Source organism: Scophthalmus maximus, chromosome 5 (assembly GCF_022379125.1).
Source record: "Scophthalmus maximus strain ysfricsl-2021 chromosome 5, ASM2237912v1, whole genome shotgun sequence".
Taxonomy (NCBI): domain Eukaryota; kingdom Metazoa; phylum Chordata; class Actinopteri; order Pleuronectiformes; family Scophthalmidae; genus Scophthalmus; species Scophthalmus maximus.
Window position 1 is genome coordinate 7,665,596 of NC_061519.1, and position 22,734 is coordinate 7,688,329.

The 22,734-nt window shown below is 41.6% G+C and overlaps 1 protein-coding gene across 2 annotated transcripts in view; it reads right to left on the bottom strand.

Annotated features, from left to right (window-relative positions):
• Positions 1-22,734, bottom strand: part of LOC118310728 (xenotropic and polytropic retrovirus receptor 1 homolog) — a 43,578-nt gene that overhangs the window by 15,096 nt on the left and 5,748 nt on the right. For both annotated transcript variants that reach the window (XM_035633952.2, XM_035633951.2), the window contains exons 2-3: positions 8,983-9,034; positions 3,900-4,001 (exon numbers count right to left, since the gene is read on the bottom strand). In XM_035633952.2, coding sequence (XP_035489845.1) covers positions 3,900-4,001; positions 8,983-9,034 — 154 coding nt within the window. The remainder of the gene's footprint in view (positions 1-3,899; positions 4,002-8,982; positions 9,035-22,734) is intronic.

Consider the following 22,734-nt stretch of genomic DNA (forward strand, 5'->3'; position numbering starts at 1 on the left):
TATATCCAGCAACGTTTGCCCATTTGTTTGAGGCTGTTCCCATATGCGAAAACTTCGTCTACACATCAGAAATTGCTCCCGCTACTCAGGGACACAGGGTTGGCCCTAGGTGGGACCCTTGAGTCATTGAGTGTTGTACCTGCCTAAACTTCTTAGACATGATAACAGTCCTACCCTCAACGCATCTTCAATATTTTTTAATTAAAATTTTCAATTTTATTTGTATAGCTCCAAATCACAACATACACTGTCTCAATGCCCTTTACATAGTAAGGCCAATATTACAATACTACAGGGAAAACCCAACAAATTCCACAATGAGCAAGCACTTGGCGACTGTGGATGATATAAGTTCCCCCAGCAGTCTAGGCCTATAGCAGCATAACAAAGAAATGGTTTAGTAAACACCTGAGCAGTTCTAACTATAAGCTTTATCAAAGAGGAAGGTTTCAAGTTAAACTTTAAATGTGGAGAGGGACTGACACAAACTGGGAGCTGGTTCCACAGGAGAGGAGCCTGGTGGCTGAAGGCTCTGTCTCCCATTCTAATTTTACAGACTCTGGGAACCACAAGTGATCTATTGGTATAATATGGAACTATGAACTCTGTCATATATGATGGAGCTTGATTATTTTTTTACAGGAAGCCAATGCAGAGATGCTTACAGTGGAGAAATATTATCTATTTTTCTAGTTCCTGTCAGAACTCGTGCTGCAGCATTTTGGAATAACTGGAGGCTTTTCACGGACTTATTGGTGCATCCTAACATTAATGAATTACAGTAGTCCAGTCTAGAAGTGACAAATGCATGGACTAGTTTTTCAGCATCCTTTTGCGATAGGATGTTTCTAATGTTCTTGATATTGCGCAGGTGAAAGAAGGCTGTCCTAGAGACTTGTTTTATGTGCGAGTCGAAGGACATGTCCTGGTCAAAGATAACTCCAAAGTTCCTCACAGGCCAAGGTTATACCATTGAAGGTAACTATATGATCAGATAATGTTTCTCTGAGGTGTTAAGGGTCGAGTACAATGACCACATTTGTCATGTGGTCGTTGTACATTTAGAAGTAGAAAATTATAAGTCATCCTGGCTTTTATGTCTTTAAAACAGTCCTGAAGTTTGTCTACCTGGTAAGTTCATCTGGCTATATAGATAAATCTATAATCTATAAAATCTATAATCACATCTACATGTCAATATTGACCAAAGGTAATAGCACCACCTGCTGGAAGAGGAAGTGACATGTTCTATACTTAAATTTCCTCTGACTTGCAGGTTGGCGAGATCCACCTCAAACTTACTCAGATAAGCTAAGCCAATTGGATGATTTCATATAGCGAAATCTGTGACGTATCCTCTGACGCCCTCCCCTTAGCGTGGCGGCGTATTTTAATGTGCGCCATGAAAAATCAGACTGTCATTACTCAACCAAATGTGGTCATATCTTCACCAAATTCCTCCGGAAGGATGACTGTCCCACCCTCAACACATTTGCATGTCAATATTGAACCATGGTTATAGCGCCACCCACTGGCCACAGGAAGTTAAAATTGTGTACTGTTACATCCTCTGCCTTACAAATTCAACACATCCAAGTCAAATTTGGTCAGCTACGTTGTGAGACATTGATGATGTTATATTGTGAAACTTCTGGCAATGTATACAATACAGAGGTGTTTTACAATGGAATAATCAAATAAAAACTGTTACGCAGGTGATCATCAGAAATGAAAAGTAAAACTGTGCTCTGTGGATAACTAGCCTAGTCGATTTGCAATTATTGGAATTATGTATTAGTTTGTTCTTTTTTTCTACTTTATTAATATTTTGTAAGTCCTGATGTCTCATTATTTTAGTATCTATTTCATTGAAATGCAGTTTTAGTAGTAGTTCTACTTTGAGTTTTAGTGACATGGTGAGGTTCCCCGGGGTTTGTGACCTCTCCTCCACACACTCTTTTTTCTTTCCATGTGAAAGATATATTTCTTTTGTTTTTTATGATGAATGTGTGCAAATCAATAAATCAAATCAAATCAAATCAAATCAAATCAAATATTAAACACTGTTGCCCTGGCGGTGCATGGTTCATCATTAAACAAACATGTGTTTCAGGGACTTGGGATGCTTAGCAGCTCACAATACTTGGCAGACATGTTAAGAGTGGCAATTCCTGATGTCTGAAAAGGCATTTTAGTCTTATTGTGTCAAAATGGCTCAATAGTGCCCCCACCTTTAAATTTGATGTAGATAAACGAAATTTGGTGGTCATTTTTTTGGTCTTTTTCTAGCGTCACACTTTAACTATCTCCTCCTAGAGGGTTAATCATAGCAACTCCATATTCAGTCGATGTCATCTAAAGACGAGAGAAGAAGACCTTGTTGATGAAAAGTTATCTAAGGATTTGTATTCCTTGGAACATCATGGGCGTGGCCTCGTAGTAAAGTTTGCTGTTGCTCCATGATTGGGGACGTTCCTCTGCTTTGCCTCAAAGAGGCAATACACTTTGATGATGTGATATTTTGAAATTTTTTATTTTTCGTGTAACACCCTCTCCGTGGAGTAGAGTTATGGCATTCTGATGCTTCATGGCCGCACATTGAAATTCGCCGCCACGAAACATCAGAATGCCATAACTCCACTCCACGTTGTCATATCTTCACCAAATTTCTCATGCATGATAACAGTCCTGCCCTCAACACATGTCAATATTGAGCCATGGTCATAGCGCCACCTACTGACAACAGGAAGTCAGACTTATGTGACAAACATCATCCCATTTACATGAAATTTCCATGGTGTACTTTACGCATCATGTATGCGGACAGAGGAAGACATTTAAATGGAAAGGAGTGTTTGTATTGTTTTCTGTTTCTTCATAAAAAGACCATTTGTGTGACTCCACTAACTAGTCTACCTGTTGTTGATAACATACCAACAGTAGCCTTCAGTGTAATATGTATTCCCTTTGAAAGCACTGGTAATGTGGATTTGGTAATCTTGAAAATTTGTATCTAGATCAGAGTGATCCAATCCAATGTTGCTTTGAAAAACCGCGACGAAAGTACGGTTTGTAATCTGAATGATTACAAAATCCACGATCATGGATAGCAAAACATAGGTTTGCCAAATCCAGGTAATTTTTATCCGGATTCAATTTTTTGAACAACTGGGCACTGTTCTACCACATCACAAAGGTTTTACTGGATTCACATCTGGAGACTGAGGAGGTCACTGTAGTTCACTGAACAGTTTGAGATAATTTTGACATTGTGACATGGAGCATTATCCTGCTGGAATCCAAACCATGACTGATTGGTGTTAAGGCCTATTTATACTGTTGACTCCAGATTTTGAGCCGGGCCTCAGCAGAAATTCATATTCTTTTGACCAGGCTACGTTTCTCAGTTTTCAATTGTCCAGTGTTGCTGAGCCTGTGGCACTGCAGTCACACATTTCTGTTCTTGGCTGACAGAAGTGGAAGGTTTCTAGTATTATAGAACATCATTCTGAAAAGCTTCTCTGCTCACCAAGTGTGATTGTCTGAGTTTCCGTAGCCTTTCTGTCCAGTCTAACTAACCAGTCTGACCATTCTCCTCTGACTCCTCTCATTGACACAGAACTGCTGCTCACTGGAACTTTTAGTTTTTGGCACCGTTTCAATTAAAAACTGTAGACTCTTGAGTGTAATGTGAAAATCCCAGGAGATCAGCAGTTTTCAGAAATACACAAACCAGCACATCTGACACCAACAATCAAGTGTAGGTGTAGAGGTGTTCCCAATAAAGTCCTTAATGATGTACACAGTGTGAGTGAGTGAGTGTGTGTGAGTGTGAGTGTGAGTGTGAGTGTGTGTGTGTGTGTGTGTGTGTGTGTGTGTGTATTAGTGGAAGCCATTACCAGAGTAGAAGGTGTTGATCTTGGCCAGTTCTTTTTCACACGTCTGGAAGAACTTTTCCTCGAATTTCGCATAGTACCTCTTGACTGTATCTTCATCTGTGACTGTAAGAAGACACAAGTTGTTAGATTAGTGAACCTTCAAGAGCAGTGACATTAATGCACCTGGGTGTAGATATTAAATGAACATTAGACTGTGTATGGTTGTGAGTAAGTGTGAAAACCTTTGCTTTATTAGGGCCCGAGCACCGAGGTGCGTGGCCCCCGGTGCATGCACCAGAGGGCAGCTTGTAAACTCTAATTGAACAGTGGCCATAGAGAACCTGTGTGTCCAACCACTAACTTGTAGCCACTGTCACGTCAACAACAACCAAACAACAGACAGAGCAGGTGGTTTTGAGTCAGGGTGCAGACTCAGTGATTCACTGCATTTCAGACTGGCAGCTTTAAGACAAGACACCAAATTAACTAAATTGAAGAGTCCCAGCCATCCCCTCCCTCCCTCCCTCTCACAAACAGCCACCACAGACAGACTACAGTAATCTCCTTATCCCTTTTCGGCCTTATTCTGCTCTTTTCTTGCTGTGTCTCAGCTCATGTCATCATGATTATAATCATTATTATCATTATGACATGTCTGTCTCTCAGTAATAGGCTGCACTTTCCATTTGACAATTGGTGTTTTATGGGTATTTTTTTTAGCAACACCCTGCATTGGGTTAAAGTTAAACACATTCAAACCTGGAAGTCACACAGTGCAGAGGTGGGTTATGCCACCACTGCTGTCTTTCATGCTATTTAAAAAGTCTGTTTACTGTGCATGTAATTCCATCTGTGTGCGCATTACATTTTCTTTTTTACATCATCTCTTTTTCCAGTGTTCCCATGAATAACAAACAGAACACACTACAATGCTGTGGGTGAGAGGAGGATGTTGGCCAAGCTGACATCCATCATGGACAATCCCTCTCACCCCTCTACGAGACTGTAGGGGCCTTAAGCAGCTCCTTCAGCAACAGACTGCTGCACCCCCAATGCAAGACGGAATGCTACTGCAGGTCCTTCATCCCGACAGTTGTCCGACTCCATAATAACCATATTTAAAGTAATACTCTTTATTCAGTACCATTCCATGTATACTATAGTTCTGTGAAATACATATATATTTATGCATATTTAATAATTATTATAATAATGATAAAATATGTATTATTTTCAACCCACTGCACATCACTTTAGCACTGTGTGTATATGTACATAGCTTTTCGAAAAAAGTTTGTTCCTGAATTTTTAAACATTTTTTGGTTCCCTGTGTGAGACTGTGCTGCTGTGACAAGTGAATTTCCCAGAGTGGGATGAATTAAGAGGAGAGTCAGAGAGACAGTGAGGACAGAGTAGGTTACCGGGTACCCGGGAGATAAAGTTAAATTTCGGTTCTGCTTATCGGTTATCTGTTACGACGTGACTACCTGCCAGGAGGTTTTCTATTCATCTGCCAGGACCTGACTGTGTGCATCACGCATCAACGTGCCGGCGCCTGTGTTTTCAAATGAGCTAGCGCTTAGCATGCATGCTAAAGTCCAACCAAAAGAGTGAAACACACCGCGGTGAACAGTCAAAAGTCTGACTGTACTTTAACAGAAAAAGCGACAACAAGGCAAAGTGCAGTAAATGCGGGTTAGCTGCAAGTCGCACTTAGAATCTTGACAAACAGCACAACATTGATTTGGAGCAATGCACAGTCTTTGATGTCCTGTGGGAGCGTGACTGTGTCAGCCTGATCACCAGCACCTCAAGTAAAGATCTTTAACATGCAGTACTTAGTTCACGTTTTGCCCCTGTTGCTGCTTTGATGAACTGCCCCCACTGCTGAAAAAGAGGAGGAAACAGGCAGCGACACAAATCGTGTAGAAGAGTGCAGTGTTTCACACACGCAATGACCAATAGGCCTTTAATAAAAGGTCACATGAATCAGTTGCAAAAAATGACAATAATATCGTTTATCGCAATGATTCTGGCCTAATATATCGTCGGACAAAAAGTATCGTGACAGGCCTAACTGTTGTAGTAGAGTAGCCTACATAGGCCTTTTACTATAAGCCGGGTCAAAGCCAGGTTGCACTTATTTACCCTCTCCTCAGTCATCCTCCCACTAGCTGCAGCTGTGAAGGGGCTTTGGGTTTAGATGTACTATCACTTTCACCAAATGTTTCGACAGATTGCTTGTGTTGATCGTTGCTTCAATCGATTTTGGTGAAGTACAACCACACTTTTTACCACACAGAGCAGGTCTGCGGGTGTGACAGTCAGTGAGAGCTGGCCCCGCCCCCTGCACAGGACAGACTCGGAAACAAATCTCTCCTTAGGATTGTAAATTGCGAAGGTTCATCATAGACAAATGCATTAATTTCTTCAATACCGTTAGCAACACAGATAACGTCGGAGCTTATCAATGCTACGGTGTTTCATAATTTAGCCCCGGGGCCCGTTTAATACCGGGTTTCAAGGAAAAATTTTAGTCACACTTCACAGATTTTTGGACGCATGTGCGACATGGAGCCCTGCAACTGATAAAATGAAATGAATACGTTATACCAATACATTGGCATTGAAGGAAAAGTCTATCATTTTGATATAGGAGCTCATTTCTCGGGGAGAGCATGGGTTTTTAGGCCACTGTATCCATCTTTAACATTTTCCAGCTGATGCTGTTGTCAGCTGCACCTCTGAGTCACAGTAACATGTTGAAAATAAACTGAAATAAAGGGGAAGATATGAAACAAAATGACAGACAGCGAGACAGTCCAGTGGATTTTTTCATTAGTCAGAAAATGAGAATGGAACAGCCTGTTAATGATACCATCAGCATGTGACTGTGGATTCCTGTATAGAACACAGTGGTGTGAAAAAATGTTTGCCCCCTTCCTGATTTCTTAATCATGAGTTTTCGTCAGAGGGTTTGCCCTTGACGGCGTGAGCCTTGTCATCTACCTGGCCGCTAGCATTTGCGTCTTCCTCCCCCTCTACATCTAGCGAGGCTAGGCCGTTGTTAGCGTCGACAGCGTCGACAACTTCTCCCGTTTTCTTCTGTTTAATTTTATGTTTGATTGGCATTTTTGGATATCGAATTATAGTGATATCAATATTGGGGCAAGTGCGGACAGCTGAGTGGATCTTTGTCGAAATTGAAGTGCACCCCCCATGCAAGACGGCGTACCGCAGGTCCTTTATCGGAAAAGTTGTCAGACTCCATAATAACAATATTTAATGTAATACTCTTTATTCAGTACCATTCCATGTATAGTATTTTCCTAAATTGCCATTTTCAATCAAATTCATTTTACAGCAAAGGATATTAATGGTGGTGATCATCATGCATATCCATACAACCTATGTGTTTATGATTAAATGCTTTACTACAGCACAAAATTGTTCACAAGAGCATAAAGTTCTTCATAGATCTTGCCTCCTAAAGTGCTATCAAAGTTCATCAGAGTGATGGATTTAACTTTAAAATGAACAAAATTGTCTTCCAGGGAGCATGCCCCTGGACCACCCTGGAGGGTCTGAGGTCAAACCCCCATAGTCTCTCAAAATCCTATGGGAACCACATTCATATCATAAAGGTAAGGAACCGGGCTAGACCAGGCTACATCACAGCCTCCGATCACAGGTACTTAGAATTGTATTAAAATTCAACAACCATACATTAAATAGACTGATACGATATGGATACTGTACGGTTTATATTACGGATGGGACGATACAGTTATCTCAGGATTCAGTTCAATATACGATATGAAGTTTGCGATTAGATATCACCATGATTTGATATAAACAGTTCAGTGAGGTATTAATATTTTAGAATTGATATTTAATTTAAATACAAATAAAATTTGTAGCTGGCAACACATTGGGATACACTGCTTGATGCCACAGTAACAACTCTGCTGTAAGATGTTATCACATGTAGTGGCAGCTTTACTTCACATCCTTAGCATCACCGGCGCCTCCGGACGCGGGGCGCCAGTGCTACCAAGTGAGCTAACCGACGCCTAGCATGCATATTTTTGTTGACAAAAATCAAATAATGCACATTTTCTGGAGACAGCGGAGACCTTTGGGAGGTAACAATTTCATCTGCGGTTGAAAAGATGCGCTTGCTAGGCAAAGATGTTGCATAGATCGAAAGGTATATGGCTTTGGCCATAACAGTGAGCACAAGAAAGCTAACCAGAGTCAGGTCTGTTTCCACCTCGCCAGAATACCAACCGATGTCTTGCGCTCCAAACTCGCTACGGTGGGGCAATCCCCCTCATTGGGGTGACATGCTTGTCTTAATCATGCACACGAGCGGCACAATCAGTGATAGAGCAACTGCTTCTCGTCAGAAACAACTTTTGTAACAGTCTTTCTGCTGTTATTTATCTCTTCAATCCTGAACGTCTGGTTGTGGGCTCCGTTGCATACAATGCCAAATGCGTTGAAAGATGGACATACAAGCAAAGAGTCTGACCAGTTAGATGTGTGCAGTATCTTCCTGGGAACATCTGCATTAATGATGTGGATCAGTGTGATCAGGTACCTGGGATACTTCGAGAAATACATATGTGATTTTACAGTTATGTAAAATCCTGAGTCACATGTCTTGTGGTCTTTGAGTGCAAGTGTGTGTTAGAAAGTTCTTGACGGCACAATGGGTATCCCAAAAAAAGATGGAAGGCATCTTTTATTTAAGTTTTGAAAGCATATGTATTTTATTTTCATGAGCAGTGAGTGTTTATATTTTGATTGAAGGTTTGTTTGTATTGCCCAGGCTGACACGCTGCTCTTGTTCTCAGACATCTTTGGGCTTGTGTCGTTGTTGAGCGCATGCGCGCCAGGGAACGTAAATGCATCATATGCCATTGCGTCGCTATATCATTGATATCGTGATATCACACTTTTTAACCTGGTAAAAATGTATTTTTGTGGACGGTATGATGTGGCACAGCCATAACACACACACAGGACTTTATTTCACAAGACAGACGCCTACGGAAAAAGACTGTTCATATATTCATAAACGTTCAAAAGTCTGTCATACCTTCAATAGATGGGGCCTGGTCTTGAGCGGCATACAGCATATCTTTGAAAGCCTGCAAGAGAGAAATTATTCAACAATTAAACATTAAAGACTGACATTAATTATTTAATCTGTTGAAACATATTTACAGAGTTTTATATACATCTGTGGGATGTTATATAATGCCAAATACCAGCATATATACACACTTTGAGATCTCAAAATGTTTTGTCAGAGCAAACCATTAACTGTCATTGACATTATATAAAGATTGACATTACATCTCCTCTTCCTCTCACTGTACAAAGATAAAGCCAAAATATCCCACATACAGGTGCTCCCAATTGTTATTTTAAGTATTTTGCCAATAATGACAAATTACATTTTGCATGTGTTTGGACTGTGTGAGGAAGCTGGAGAACCAGAGAGAACCCACCAGACACAGGGAGAACATGCAAACTCCACTAAGAAAGGCACTGGTTGGTTTGAACCGGGACGCAAACCCAGAACCTTCGATACAATATTGATATTTTTGTTACAATTTTATCATTTTATACTGTACCACTCTTGAGGGGTATTCAAATTACATGACACATGCTGGCCACGAATAATTTACTACACCTAAATTAAGTGCTAATAAATTTACAGAAATACTATTATCAACTAAAAATAACAATAAATAATTATAACATAAATATGAACATAAAATGTGCCCATTTGCATTTTCTTTGTCTTAAACAGGTCATGACTTTTTCCCCAAACAAACTGTTGTTTGCTGTTGCAGCAGACTGGGAATCATCTTTTTGTTTTTGCTCATCCTCCTTATGACTTTCAGATTGCGTTGTTTTTAGATGTTTGAAGAGGTCACTTGTATTGCTGCTGTGTGGTACATTGTTGTAACCAATGGTGCATCTTACTGTAGTTCTATATACAGATGAAAATTAGTTACACACGCGCTTCTCATGTAGTCATGACCCGTGAGGATAAATTGTAGTTTATGTCCAGGCTGTTTGGTGACAAACTTATACAAAAGTTTTTCGTTTACATTTTCATTGTAAACGGATGCGCAACCAAGGGAGCTAAAAATCTTTAGAGCTGGCATGAGAAGCCAGCATGTCCCTAAATGTGTCTCAGAGTGAGGTCTACACACTGCTCTATAAATACATAAATGATGTATAAATAAACGTATAAATAGAGAACTGGCCTTATTCATCGCAAATTGTTTATATTTAATAATTTATTTGTGTATAAAATTATTTATTTCTGCATTTATTTATACTATTGTGTGTGGGTCATGTTAAACATAAAAAGTGCATACATTTAACTGCTAATCTTTATCCACTGGGATCCTATGGCAGGTCTGGACCAGTCATAAATTCTGTTCTTATTTGACAGAAATGTCCAAATACAAAAGAAAATGGTGAATGGGGGAAGTTCTCCTAGATTACTTGTACGTACAATTTATGAAAAAACCTGTTTGTACGAACTGTTCTTGCACGATGCCCAATGCTCATTGCCACACAAATGTAGGAGCATTCTGTCAAAACATTAGTGAAAGTGAAAGAACACTCTACTACTGCTGGTCCTGTTATTTTTCTCAAAATACATTTTATTTGTCGGCCTTTTTCTGACAAAACGCTCACTTGTTGTTGGTTTTGTTGACTCACTTTTTTTGGAAAGCCTAGATGATGCGAAAAATCGCGATTCGGATTGTGGATCATTATTCTATGCCAAAAGATTGTCATATGATCTTTTGGTCAGATCGTCCACCCCTATCAGAAAGTGTTTGTTTTTTATCCAAACAGAGAAAAAGCTGCAGATATAACGCACTGTACCACAGCATTTGGCAATTACGACAGACTTTGTGTTTTCAAAGACAATAAAACCCGAGCTATAATCTGAACTTAGGATCAATACAAAAATTGTTTGCCAGTGTAAACTGAGACGAAGCACTCAGCAGGTAGAGGCGATAGAGAGGAGAGAAGGGATTCAAGTCTACCACTGTGAGCCCCATGTAGTTCAGCTAGCATTCCCATCAGCTCCACTGCCTTCAGTGTGGAAACAGCTTCTTCTCACACAAACACAATATGTGCATGAGCAGAGTAGAAGCTCCCAACTCCCATTTCTTACCAAGACCGCTTGACTCACGTACAAGCCATGTTCTCCAACATGCTGTGTTGGAAACAGAACGCCACTCAGATCATTGTATATGTTAGGACATACACTATTACTAACTTCATTATTTCCATGGATTCTTTTTAAGAACATCCCTTCTATTGTCATTTAAACAGACAAGCGCAGACTGAAGTCACAAACTCAACCAGTTGGCCGTGTGAAGTTGAGAGATGAAAGTTTCACGCTGCTGTTTATCATTTCACATGATAAGCGTCAAATTCACCAGCTGTAATTGATTATAGTCATTCCATCACTTGGCCAAACTACACACAAAAAACTGCTCTTTGTTGTCTGGTTGACAAGCTGAGTGGATTCGTTTACGAGGACCACTCTGATGTTAAGAAAAACAGACTGATTTATCACAGATATATCGGTATTTGTATTTATGTTTGCTGATATGCGTCGATATTAAACATTTGTATTTTACAGAATAAACAATGCAGGAAACATGCATTTATGTTTACATTTGATGTCAATTCAAGTTCTATACATTTGGTTGTATTTGTGTCTTCTTTTTATTCATAGTTTATTTGTAATTTATAATAAAGCTTGTGGTTAAACTATAAAATATCAAGCCCCAATTACATTTATTTGGCATAGGGGTTTGACAAGAACATCTTAGACAATTTTTCCAAAATATTTTTATCTATTTCTGCCGGTATATCAGTTTCAGAAATGTTTTATTCCCTCATATCAGTGTCTGCCCCCCCCCCCCCCAAAAAAAATCCATATTGGTTGGGCTTTAGAGACTGGTTAGTCTTCTGTTGAACTATCTGATGTTTGTTTGTAGTTGTTGTTGTTTTGTTTGTATATTTTATAATGTTACTAACCAGTTGTAAAGTGCAGCTGTACGCTTATTTCCTTTTCAGCAGTGATAAGTTTATGAGAATATCACCACCACCTACCAATATAACATGACGTGAGAAGAACAACCTGAGTAACAAATCACAGCGAAGAAATGGAAACATGCTGGGAGGCAGTTTGTGGGTTTTGTCCTCTGAAGTTCAAATAATTATAATTATCTACACTGATCTCATACACGGCCTCTGACGACCTTTAATGCCCATGTTCTACATTAGTACATTTTTTCCCCAGTTCCCTTAAGTCATCATTAAATGAGTGTGACAGTCAGACAGAGTTGCAAGTGAGAGGGGCACAAATTGTGGTGTCAGTTGTGTTGTCACACGGTCCTATGGATTCTGATTATGGTAGCAAAAAATGGATTTACCCTTGTGTTTCGAGGCCACATTGTGGCAACATGACCTTCGTCACCGTCAACAGAGTCTATGGGTACTGGGCTAACCCATAGACTGTAAATAAAAATGGATGTAGTTACCGGGTTCGGAAAATGAAGCCAACGCTAAAGTGCCTGTAAAGTGTATTCTCTGGAATCACCAGCAGAGGGCGACTCACTGGTTGTAAAAATTAATCTGTTTCTATAGAAGTCTATGAGAAAATTACACTACTTTTCACATGATTTATAACAACAGTAAATATGTTCCTGAGGAGTTCGATCCCTAGTTAGGGCCCGAGCACTAACCAGCAGGAGGTTGGCGAAGGTCCTCTTGTATTTCTAAGGATTATTATTATTATTATAATTCTCTTTGCGCGTTGCCCATGATTTGCATATTCCAAACGTGCATGTACGTTCCCCAAAATGTGCAAACTTGCCAGAAATGGGATGTAATTTGCGTAAAATTTATCTTTTGCATGGGCGTGGCAAAATGCCTCGACAGCGCCACCTACAAATTTGCTAAAATTGAGCACCTCGTTCAGGTTTCACCAAATGGATGAAATTTGGCACGCACATTTATCATGTCCAAATACACCAAAAACTCCATTCGAGGCATATGCTAATCTCAAAAGGAAGTCAGACATTTTTGTTTCAAAGTGACATTTTGGCACAGCTTTTTGCCATTTTCACAAGCTATATTTCAACAAACTCTTCCTACAGATTTCACATGACCTACTTTCAAATTTGGTGTGTGTCATCAAAAGACCTATTGGATGAAAAACGTATAAAATCCTGACTTTTCGTCAGAGGGTGTGGCAGTGACAGCGTGGCGATTTCGATCATTCGCAATGAAAGAGGAAGTTGCTCGTAATCGAAGCTACATGGTCCGATCGGACCCAAACTTCTTAGGCATGATAACAGCCCCGCCCTCAACACGGCTACATGTCAATATTGACCGAACGCCCTAGCGCCACCTGCTGGCAACAGGAAGTGTCATGATTTATACTTTCATGTCCTCTGTCTTGCAAGTTGACCAGATCCACCTCAAATTTGGTCAGTGAAGCTGTGAGACGTTGCAGATGTTATATTCTGGAAGGTTTGACCATCTGTCAAACACTGTTTCCATGGCAACGCATTGTTCGCCATCAAATATGAATGTATGTTTGATGGACTTGGGGTGCTTAGAATCTCATGAAACTTGGCAGAGGGTTTGAGAGCGGCAATTCCTCATGGCTGAAATGGCTCTTTAGTCTTATGGTGAAAAAATTTCTCACTAGCGCCCCCTATAACATTTTAAAGCCAAGGCCCCCACCTTTAAATGTGATGTAGATGAACGAAATATGGTATGCACATGTAGCATGTGAGGACCTACTAGGGTACCTACTGGATGTCGGACATTTTTAATTTTGAGCTCAAAAATTGATGCATTTTGCTGCATCATACTTTAAAAATCTCCTCCTACAGAATTAATCACAGCAACTCCATATTTGGTCGCTGTCATCTAAAGAATTTGTGGTTAATGTCGATCAACATGGGCTCGGCCTAGCGGAAAAATTGGATGTTGCTCAATAATAGAGGATCTTCCTCTGCCTTCCAGGTTGACCAGATCCACCTCAAACTTCCTCAGAAAACATTTTGATGATGTCATGTGGAGACGTCTGTGACGTTTCATCTAACACCCTCCCCGTGGCGTGGTGGCGAATTTTGATTTGCCGCCATGAAACATCAGACTACTATAACTCCAGTCCACATGCTCATATCTTCACCAACTTTTTCAGGAATTATAACAGTCCCACCCTCAACACATTTTCATGTCAATATTGAGCCATGGTCAAAGCGCCACCTACTGACAACAGAAAGTATGACTTATTTGACAAACATCATCCGATTTACATGGTGCACTCGACGCATCATGTACACGGATGTGGTATGTGAAATCTGCAACATGCCATGACTTGCGACACGTGAGCGAGGGCCTGCTTCCCTGTATGTAGTTTACGAACTAGTTACAGTAGCAACTCACCGCTTTACTCTGTGTCAGCAGCTCCGGGCTGCAGACAGCTTAGAGAGTATAGTAAACAATGGAATCGGAGCATGTTTTGTTTAGCTGTGTACATGTAACGGTGGCCAAGCCAGTCGAGTGCGTGCAGTGTGTGTAGACCTCACTCACAGACCCGTTAAGAGACGTGCTAGCAGCTAATGCTAGCTCTCGAGACTTTTAGCTCCCATGGTAGAGCGCGGAGGTTGCCCCATGACAAATAATAGTAACCCCCTCTGCTTTTTGCACAAATTGCATCCTGTCTATAAGTAATGAAAAACCACTGTCTGTTTTAACTGTTATATTGGCACTAATGTCAAGACAACACACAGCCACACACAATACAACACTTTCTTTTAATATGATGCGATATATGTTGACACACTGCTTTGTTCACCAATCTGACAACATACTCTCCTCAGCAGCAAACACACACATACAGAAACACTGCAAAACAACAATCTTCCCCTCACTTGTCCTGAGGCCCATGGGATGTGTGTGCATGTGTTTGTGTGTGAGAATGTGTGTATATTTGTGTTTGCTGAGCAGGCTGGCTCAGCATGTGCTAAGGCGCAAGTTTCCAAAACAAAACACATGCAGCTCTGCAGGAAGGAGGGCAACTCTGCTTATCCTCACAGATTACCCTACTTCTGTCCTTTTCCCCTTCACTCTCTCCTTCTCCACCTCCCTCTTAGCCTCTTGCTGGCATTGTAAACTCAGTCAAGAGCATTTTCATTGCATGCACACACACGGACGTTTATAATAATGATTAAAGCTGCAGCGCCTCAAGTTTAGCGATAAGTATCGGTGTGTATTTCGCCATGCTGTTGGGGAACGAGAGGTGGTTGGTCCAGAGCGAGAGAGCGCTTCGGTCCTGGAGAAAGAAAGCCTCTTCCCTGCTTCCACAATCCAGACCGGGAAAAGTCCAACACTGTCCAAACAGCAAAAGAAAATGGCCTGCCCGAAAAAAGATGACTGATCATTTTTGTTTTATTATACCAGACCAGCCAATCCTAAATCAAGGTGCTTGATATGCAGAACAGCTGTCTGCAAAGCGGATATAAAGAACAAACAAAAACGAATTGATTAAATTGAATACAACAATTCAAAAATATGAAAATAATATAAAAATAAAAGCAAATGATCTTTGCCTCAAGAAAATAAAAATAATAATAATGTGCTGGTGTGATATTGTGGTATTTCACCTCATATTTTAAAAGTGACAAACTGAAAATGTCTCTCTTTCTGTGTGTGTGTGTGTGTGTGTGTGTGTGTGTGTGTGTGTGTGTGTGTGTGTGTGGTCCATCTCTGTGTCTCTCCATGCTACGTGTCTGGTCAGGCAGTGAGAGCTGGACCCCCTGCAACGGGTAAGCTCCGAGACACAGACAGCTCAGGATAGGAGAATATTCATCATAGACCATAAATGCATGAAAAATAATATTAATACAATTGTAGAGATTGATTAATTCATAAAATGAAACCTAAATTGATATTTCTGTTTTAATTATCTCCATCAAGAACATTGTTTTCTTTCTTTCTTTCTGGTTGGCTGGCTGGGTTACATAAAAACTCCAAAGCAGATATTCACGAAACTTGGTCTGAGAAACAACTCATTACATTTTGACACGATTCTCAAAAAAGAGGTGAATCCAGGGAATTTTTATCTCTTTCTTTAACATTGCGAGATAGGGCAATTTCTTTGTTATTTGGAGTTTGGATTACTTCTCTCGGGTTGATTTCTACAGTAAAGACGTTCAGAGGTTGTTTTATTTTATTTTATTTTATTTCCTCCTTCTCAGCTGTCGTCACAGACCCCTGCAGGTTAAACTGGACCAAACAAACACAGTTAAAGTTATAGACCAGGGGGGCAACCAGTCCAGCATAAGGAACCAACCCCCCCCCCCCACACACACACACACACACACACACACACTTTGCAAAGAGATGCATGTAACTTCCAGTAAGTCTAATATCTTTGTATATATACAAAGATATATACAAAAGGAAAAACGAGACGGAGAGTTGAAATCAAGTTGAGTCTGTTTACTCCCACTTTTGACAGCAGCTTACACTTGCTTGCCACCCCATGAACACACAGTGTCCCTCTATGCTAAAAGCATGACCCACATAAGGCGATGGACCCAGTTGCAGTCTGTGAGGCCGGCCCGAAGAGCAGCCTTCATAGAAACGGTGAAACCCCTCGCACAGTCCGTTGCCCTATGGGTTGTATGCTGTGGTGCGGTGGAGCTTCACCCCCAAGCCCTCGGCAACTGCCGTCCAGATCGCGGATGTGAACTTCTGGGCCCTGTCGGAGGTGAGGTCAGCTGGTGTACCAAAACTGGCCACCAATGGCCCGATGAATGCTCGGGCCACCTTAGCAGACGTGGTCGAAGACAGAGGAACAGCTTCTGGCCACCTGGTGGTCCTGTCCACCACGTTGAGAAGGTGAGTGAACCCGCGGGAGGATGGCAGGGGGCCCACCTGGTCTACATTGACATGGTCGAAAAGTGCCTCTCGTGCACCAGAAACGGCGCCAAGGGGTCTTTGGTATGACGGTGCACCTTGGCACGCTGACAGGCCACACAGGAGCCAGCCCAGGTCTTAACATCCCTCCTGAGGCCGGGCCAGACAAACTTTGCGCTCACCAGCTTGGTAGATGCCTTCATACCAGGGTGGGATAAACCATGGATCGAGTCAAAAACATGGCGTCGCCAACCTGCAGGCCCCATAGGACGGGACAGTGGAGACGTCACAGAGTAGCGTGGCATTGGCGTTAGCAAACACCACGTCCTTCAACTGCCATGGCAGCATAGTCGTGCCCCAAGTGCAGAGACCCAGCAACCGCCCTGGAGAGGCAGTCCGTGACCAAGTTGTCTTTGCCAGCCAAATGCTGGATATCTGTGGTGAACACGCGTCCGTCGTAAGGTTGACTGGGGCGGCAGGAGGCGGGTGCACCAGCAAAGTGGCGTTAGCCAACGCAGCTTTGGCCCCATCGAAAGCTTTGTCCATCTCCTGGGACCAGTCAACCTCATCCTTGGGGCAGCTGCCCCGCAGGGCCTCGTACAAAGGGCGCATGAGGTGAGCGGCATGGGGGATGAACCTGTTAACTACCATCAACTTTAGTAACCATATGTAGGGGGGAGGCCCAAGGGCTGTCGGAGCGTTGCGCGATGCCCAGGCGTTCCATGGTTGCGAACTGGCGATTGCAAGCTTTGCTGAGTCGAAGCACTGAGCATGTGCGTAGACTGCCGAAAATGTGGGTGTGGTGAGGTCAGGGAACTCTGCGAGGAAGCGCTGATAAAAATCCCCAGCGGCGAACATGTTATACAGGCAGAGCGTCTCTGCCCCTCCCAGGGTGTAGGGGTAAGCAAAAAAAGTGACAGCATCAATCAAGCGGCAGTTCGTAACATCCAACAGCAGCCTGAATGCGCACAGTAAGCCCAGTCCCCAGCCCAGTGCTGAGCCGAGTCCTCAGTAGAAGTTGATGCAACAGACCAATGACCCCAAACAGAATGATTTAAAGCTCCCCCATTCACCTCAGGACGTTCACACCAGACATCCTTACAAAGTGTTAGGTGTCAGGTCTGATCGAATACTGGAAGAGCTGGTTTGAGGCTTAAAATGCCAAAGGAGGTTAAACCAGTTATTAAGTAAAAAGGCTCACTTCCTTTTTCCATCAGCACTGGGAATGATTGATGGGTGTGTTCAATAAAGACTATACACTGATGAGCCAAATCATTATGACCACCCCGACCTAAAATGGTGTTACTCCTCCCACGTGCCAGCAAAACAGCTCGGCAGTGTGAGGCAGGGACGCTACAAGCCTTCTGAGTGTGTACTGTGGTATCTGGCACCAATATGTTAGAGGCAGATACTTTGAGTCCTGTAGTTTGGGATTTGGAGGTGCCATGGATCAGACTTGTTCTAACACAACCCAGTAGTCAGTTAGTGGTTTGTGCCTCTGAACATTGTCTGCAGGTACTCGCCCCTGCTGACAAAGACAACCTACAAGCCTTGTTGTTTTAAGATGTATGGACCCTGGATGGGGGGCATTGTTGTTCTGCCTTTAAACCATCAAAGGACCTAGTAGTCACAGAGCCAGAGTGATGTTTATGTAAAAGGGAGAGCTGGCATTGAGTAACAGGTTGCTATTGCTGTCATGCAGATTCTGGAACGCCAGCATGTTATGTACATTTTTTTAAACTTTTCAAATCAAACTCACTGACCATGAGATCCAGCTGACCATGAACCATCTAATACAAGATTTGACATGTGACTATTTAATTTTTAGATGATGATGGCCCCAATGGGGATCAAAATATAAACCAAAGAGGTTTGGATGCCTAAAGGCCTGAAGGAGTGATTTTCAGCTCTACCATGAAGAAAAAGTCACTATCTCTTTCGATTCCTTAGCTTTGGCTACTGTTCTACTCACTGTGAGTTGAATAAGTGCATTTTGATGAAAGGTGACAGAGAGAACAGAGGGAAACAATACTTCTAGAGTATGTCTTAATAAGACTTGGCTGAAAGGAGACGGCTATGAGAAAACATCCAAGCATGTGATCCATGCATGTGTCAGCTTGCATGATGACTGATTATGGGCAGGTATGGACACCCATACCATTCAGGTGGGATCTGATGCCATCACAAAGATCTGGTCTTTCATTATCCCTCTGACCTTTTTACCCACTTCTTCTCTTCCTTATCTTTTTCTCAATCTTTATATGTTGATATTTTCACATTCTTTAAATGTTTCCTTTGATCCTAGAACTAAGTTTAATTAGGAGTTCATAGAAGGATTATGGCAATAAAGCCTTTAGAAATGTCAGATTCTTTCTTTTAATCCCTTTCTTCCATCTCCACAGTTATTCTCAGCTTCCGTCTATGGACAAATCCCATCGTTCTGCCTACACTGACCTCTGAGTGTACACATCTCTCCATCTATATGCCCCTGTATTTTGCTCTCCCCTCTGTCTGCTCTCTCTGACCCCCTTTTCTTTCCCACTCCTACTCAGCTGTCCTTTATCGTTTGCTTTTCATCCGATTATACGCCCAGCAGAATCAGAAGCTGCCTTCCATGACTATATTCTGCTGAAGGCAGCAACAGTACTTGGACACTCAAACATGCAGACAAACACTAAAGTCTGCATTTTAAATCAATTTGAGATCAATGTTCCATTTGGGATCCTACAAATAAACTCGAGAAATGTGTGAGTAACTCGTGAATATACTGCATTAAACTAACTGGACAAAACAAAAGGCCAGCGCCCAGAGTGAACAGCAGAAACGAAGGAGGATCTCTAATGTTTGTTCTGGTTGGCAGCTTGAACAGGTTGTTAATCGAAGGTCTCACAATGGAAGTTTTACTGATGCATTTTCCACGGCCTTAGTTCACTGTTCATAAGCCATACATCATGTATTAAAAGCCTAGTGTCAATGTTCATACTCTAAACCCTGCGTTCATTGACGGGATATCATTCAAATGTTTTATACTATTGCTAATTCAGAACTCTCTTACAGGTATAAAAAACAATTACTGAAATAAAAAATACTGACAAAATTAAAACTATCTGAAACACAAGCAGCAGGAACTTTGTCTTTTAAGAAACAGTTTAAATCTGCTAAATAATAATTCAAATTAGTAACTTTCATGTTAACCAGTATCCAAGACCAGTACCATGATTCATTTGTATCAGCCATGTTATTATATGGGGATGACAAGTGGATCACAGCTAATGATGCTAGGAAAACATTTAACAGACAATAACAATCACCATTGGTGTAATTAACCTTTTTGTTGAAAGAAAAACAACATAGGCACTGTTTGGGTTGACTTCGGAATACTTATTATTTGCAAACATGCTCTTAAATATTTTACGGTTCATACATGCCTATTTTTATTTAAGGTGGCTAGAAGCTAGTTAGCATGGCTAGCATTGTTAGCACGGCTAGCATTGTTAGCACAGCTGTGCCACACTGTGTGGAGTCAGCAGCCTTTCTGGTTTATCAGCACCATTATGGTGCTATACTGGGAAACTAGCACTAAAACAAATGGTGACAGATGCATTGTGGATAATTAAATATGAATTATGTCCCTGGACTTTGTCTTTCAAAAGAAAAAGTTTAATTAAAAGACATTTCAACATGGTAAAATATAGATTAGCTTTAGACAGTATAAAGATATACCTTTATTTATTATTATTTATCAAATTCACAACATGCAATGTAACTCTGTGACTTATTTTCCCTAAAAACAACCCCATACAACTGAAAAAAGCAGAAGCATATAATAAAGTCTGTCAGTGACAATAACTGTGAATGCAGTTGGAAAAGGTGGACTGTTGATACACCCTTATTTTTCATTTGTCAGCTTCACTTAACTGAAACCAGCAACCATCAGCAAACTTACTTCCCATGAACTAAGAGTGGCACAGCTTGAAGTTTCCAGCACTGAAAAATGTTAACTCGGTAAAACAAAAAGAAAGATAAATGTCCTCAGGTCAATGCCATATGGTTGTTATATCACAAACAAGGTGCTGCTGGAGTGATGATCCTTCTGCTCCTACAGATAATTTACTGTTTATTAATTTTAATGTATTGATGTGCTGTAAAAGGAAAAGACCCCTGTAAACAAATAGAACTTTGAAATAAAATTAAACTCAATTTCTACGTGTTTACAGGGGTCTTTTCCATTTTAACTAAACAATGAATCAGTTAAGTACATATTCTAGATTAATCAATAATGAAAATAATTGTTAGTTGTAGACCTAGTATTCTCACACCTTCCCCTTCTTCTGGAACATTTGCTTCTTTCTGCACCGGCCGGTAACATTTTGTGTCAGGTCTCGCTCACACCAGTTCTGTCCTTCTGCTAAAACGCAGCTAACACATGGACATCTTGACTTGGAAACTAAAAAAAACCCAGAGCCAGACAGAGAGCTCCAGCCCTGCAGTCTTCTTAGCCAGTCAATGTGTCTGTGCAGTATACTGCTAGTCAAGCTAGAATCTGTCAGGAGTGTATTCTATTGTCCAGACTGCATCTGAATATCTCACACATTTCTGCAGGAAAAACTCCTGGAAAAAAATAACTGCACGCTGCTCCAATGTCAGAGCTGAACTGGAGTTGTAATAAATCATGGCATGTTTGAAACAGGCCAGGCCAGTATGAGAAAAAAAGATGCTGACAGTCTTTGCGAGAGCAGCAATCACACCACAGCAGCTCAGGGTACACCTCTGTTTATCTAGCTTCCCTGCTAAGTGTCTGACCCAAACACAGCTGCCATTAGAAAATACGGCACACATGTAACCGCCCTGGAGAGCATGGCTCTGCAAACCTCAGAGGCCCGGGTCCCACAACATCACAGGACTAAAACTAACTGTGCCCAGGGCCAGATTTACAGCTGGACAGAACAACAAGCAACATCTGGTCTGTGTCCACACACTGCAGGAGCTGGAAGACACTGACTCCATGTGAAACTGTGGAAATAAGCAACACCTAGGCCTGTCACAATAACTACTTTATTATAACAATATATTAGGCCTGAATTATTGCGATAAACGATATTATTTTTGCAACTGAATCACGTGAGCTTTTATTAAAGGCCTATTGGTCATTGCTTGTGTGAATCACTGCACTCTTGTACAAGATTTGTGTCACTGCCAGTTTCCTCCTTTTTTTCAGCAGTGGGGGCAGTTCATCAAAGCAGCAATAGGGGCAAAATGTGATAACTACACTATGTGTCTAACTGCATGTTAAAGAGCTTTACTGGGGCTGGTTGCGAGCTTCTTGCACTGGCTGAGCAGGGTGACAGGCACTCAGAGACTGCAGGACATCAAACACTGTACCCTGCTCCAAATCAATGTTATGCATTTTGTCCAGATTCGAGGTGCGGCCTTACTTGCAGCTAATAACTGCCCCGCATTTACTGCACTTTGAGTATCGATCATTTTCTCTGTTAACGGACAGCCAGACGTTTGACCGTTCACCGCAAAATTTCTCACTCTGGCTCGGACATTAGCAAGCATGCTAAGCGCTAGCTCATATCAAAACACAGGCGCCGGTACGTTGATGCGTGACGTAGACAGTCACGTCCTCAACCGCTAGGCAGAACCGAAAATGGTAATATTTTCTCCCTGGTACCTGGTAACCCCTACTCTGTCTTTACTCGTCGCTCTCCCTGCCTCTCCTCAGGGCGTGTTGCCCAGAAATTTTGGAGCGCTCCCTCGTTTGACCTTGTCGTGGCGAAATAAAAGCCCTCGCAGAGTCGTGTAATTGCAACTTCATGACATCTAATAAAATTCTAAAGCAGCAGCTGCAATAATTTAG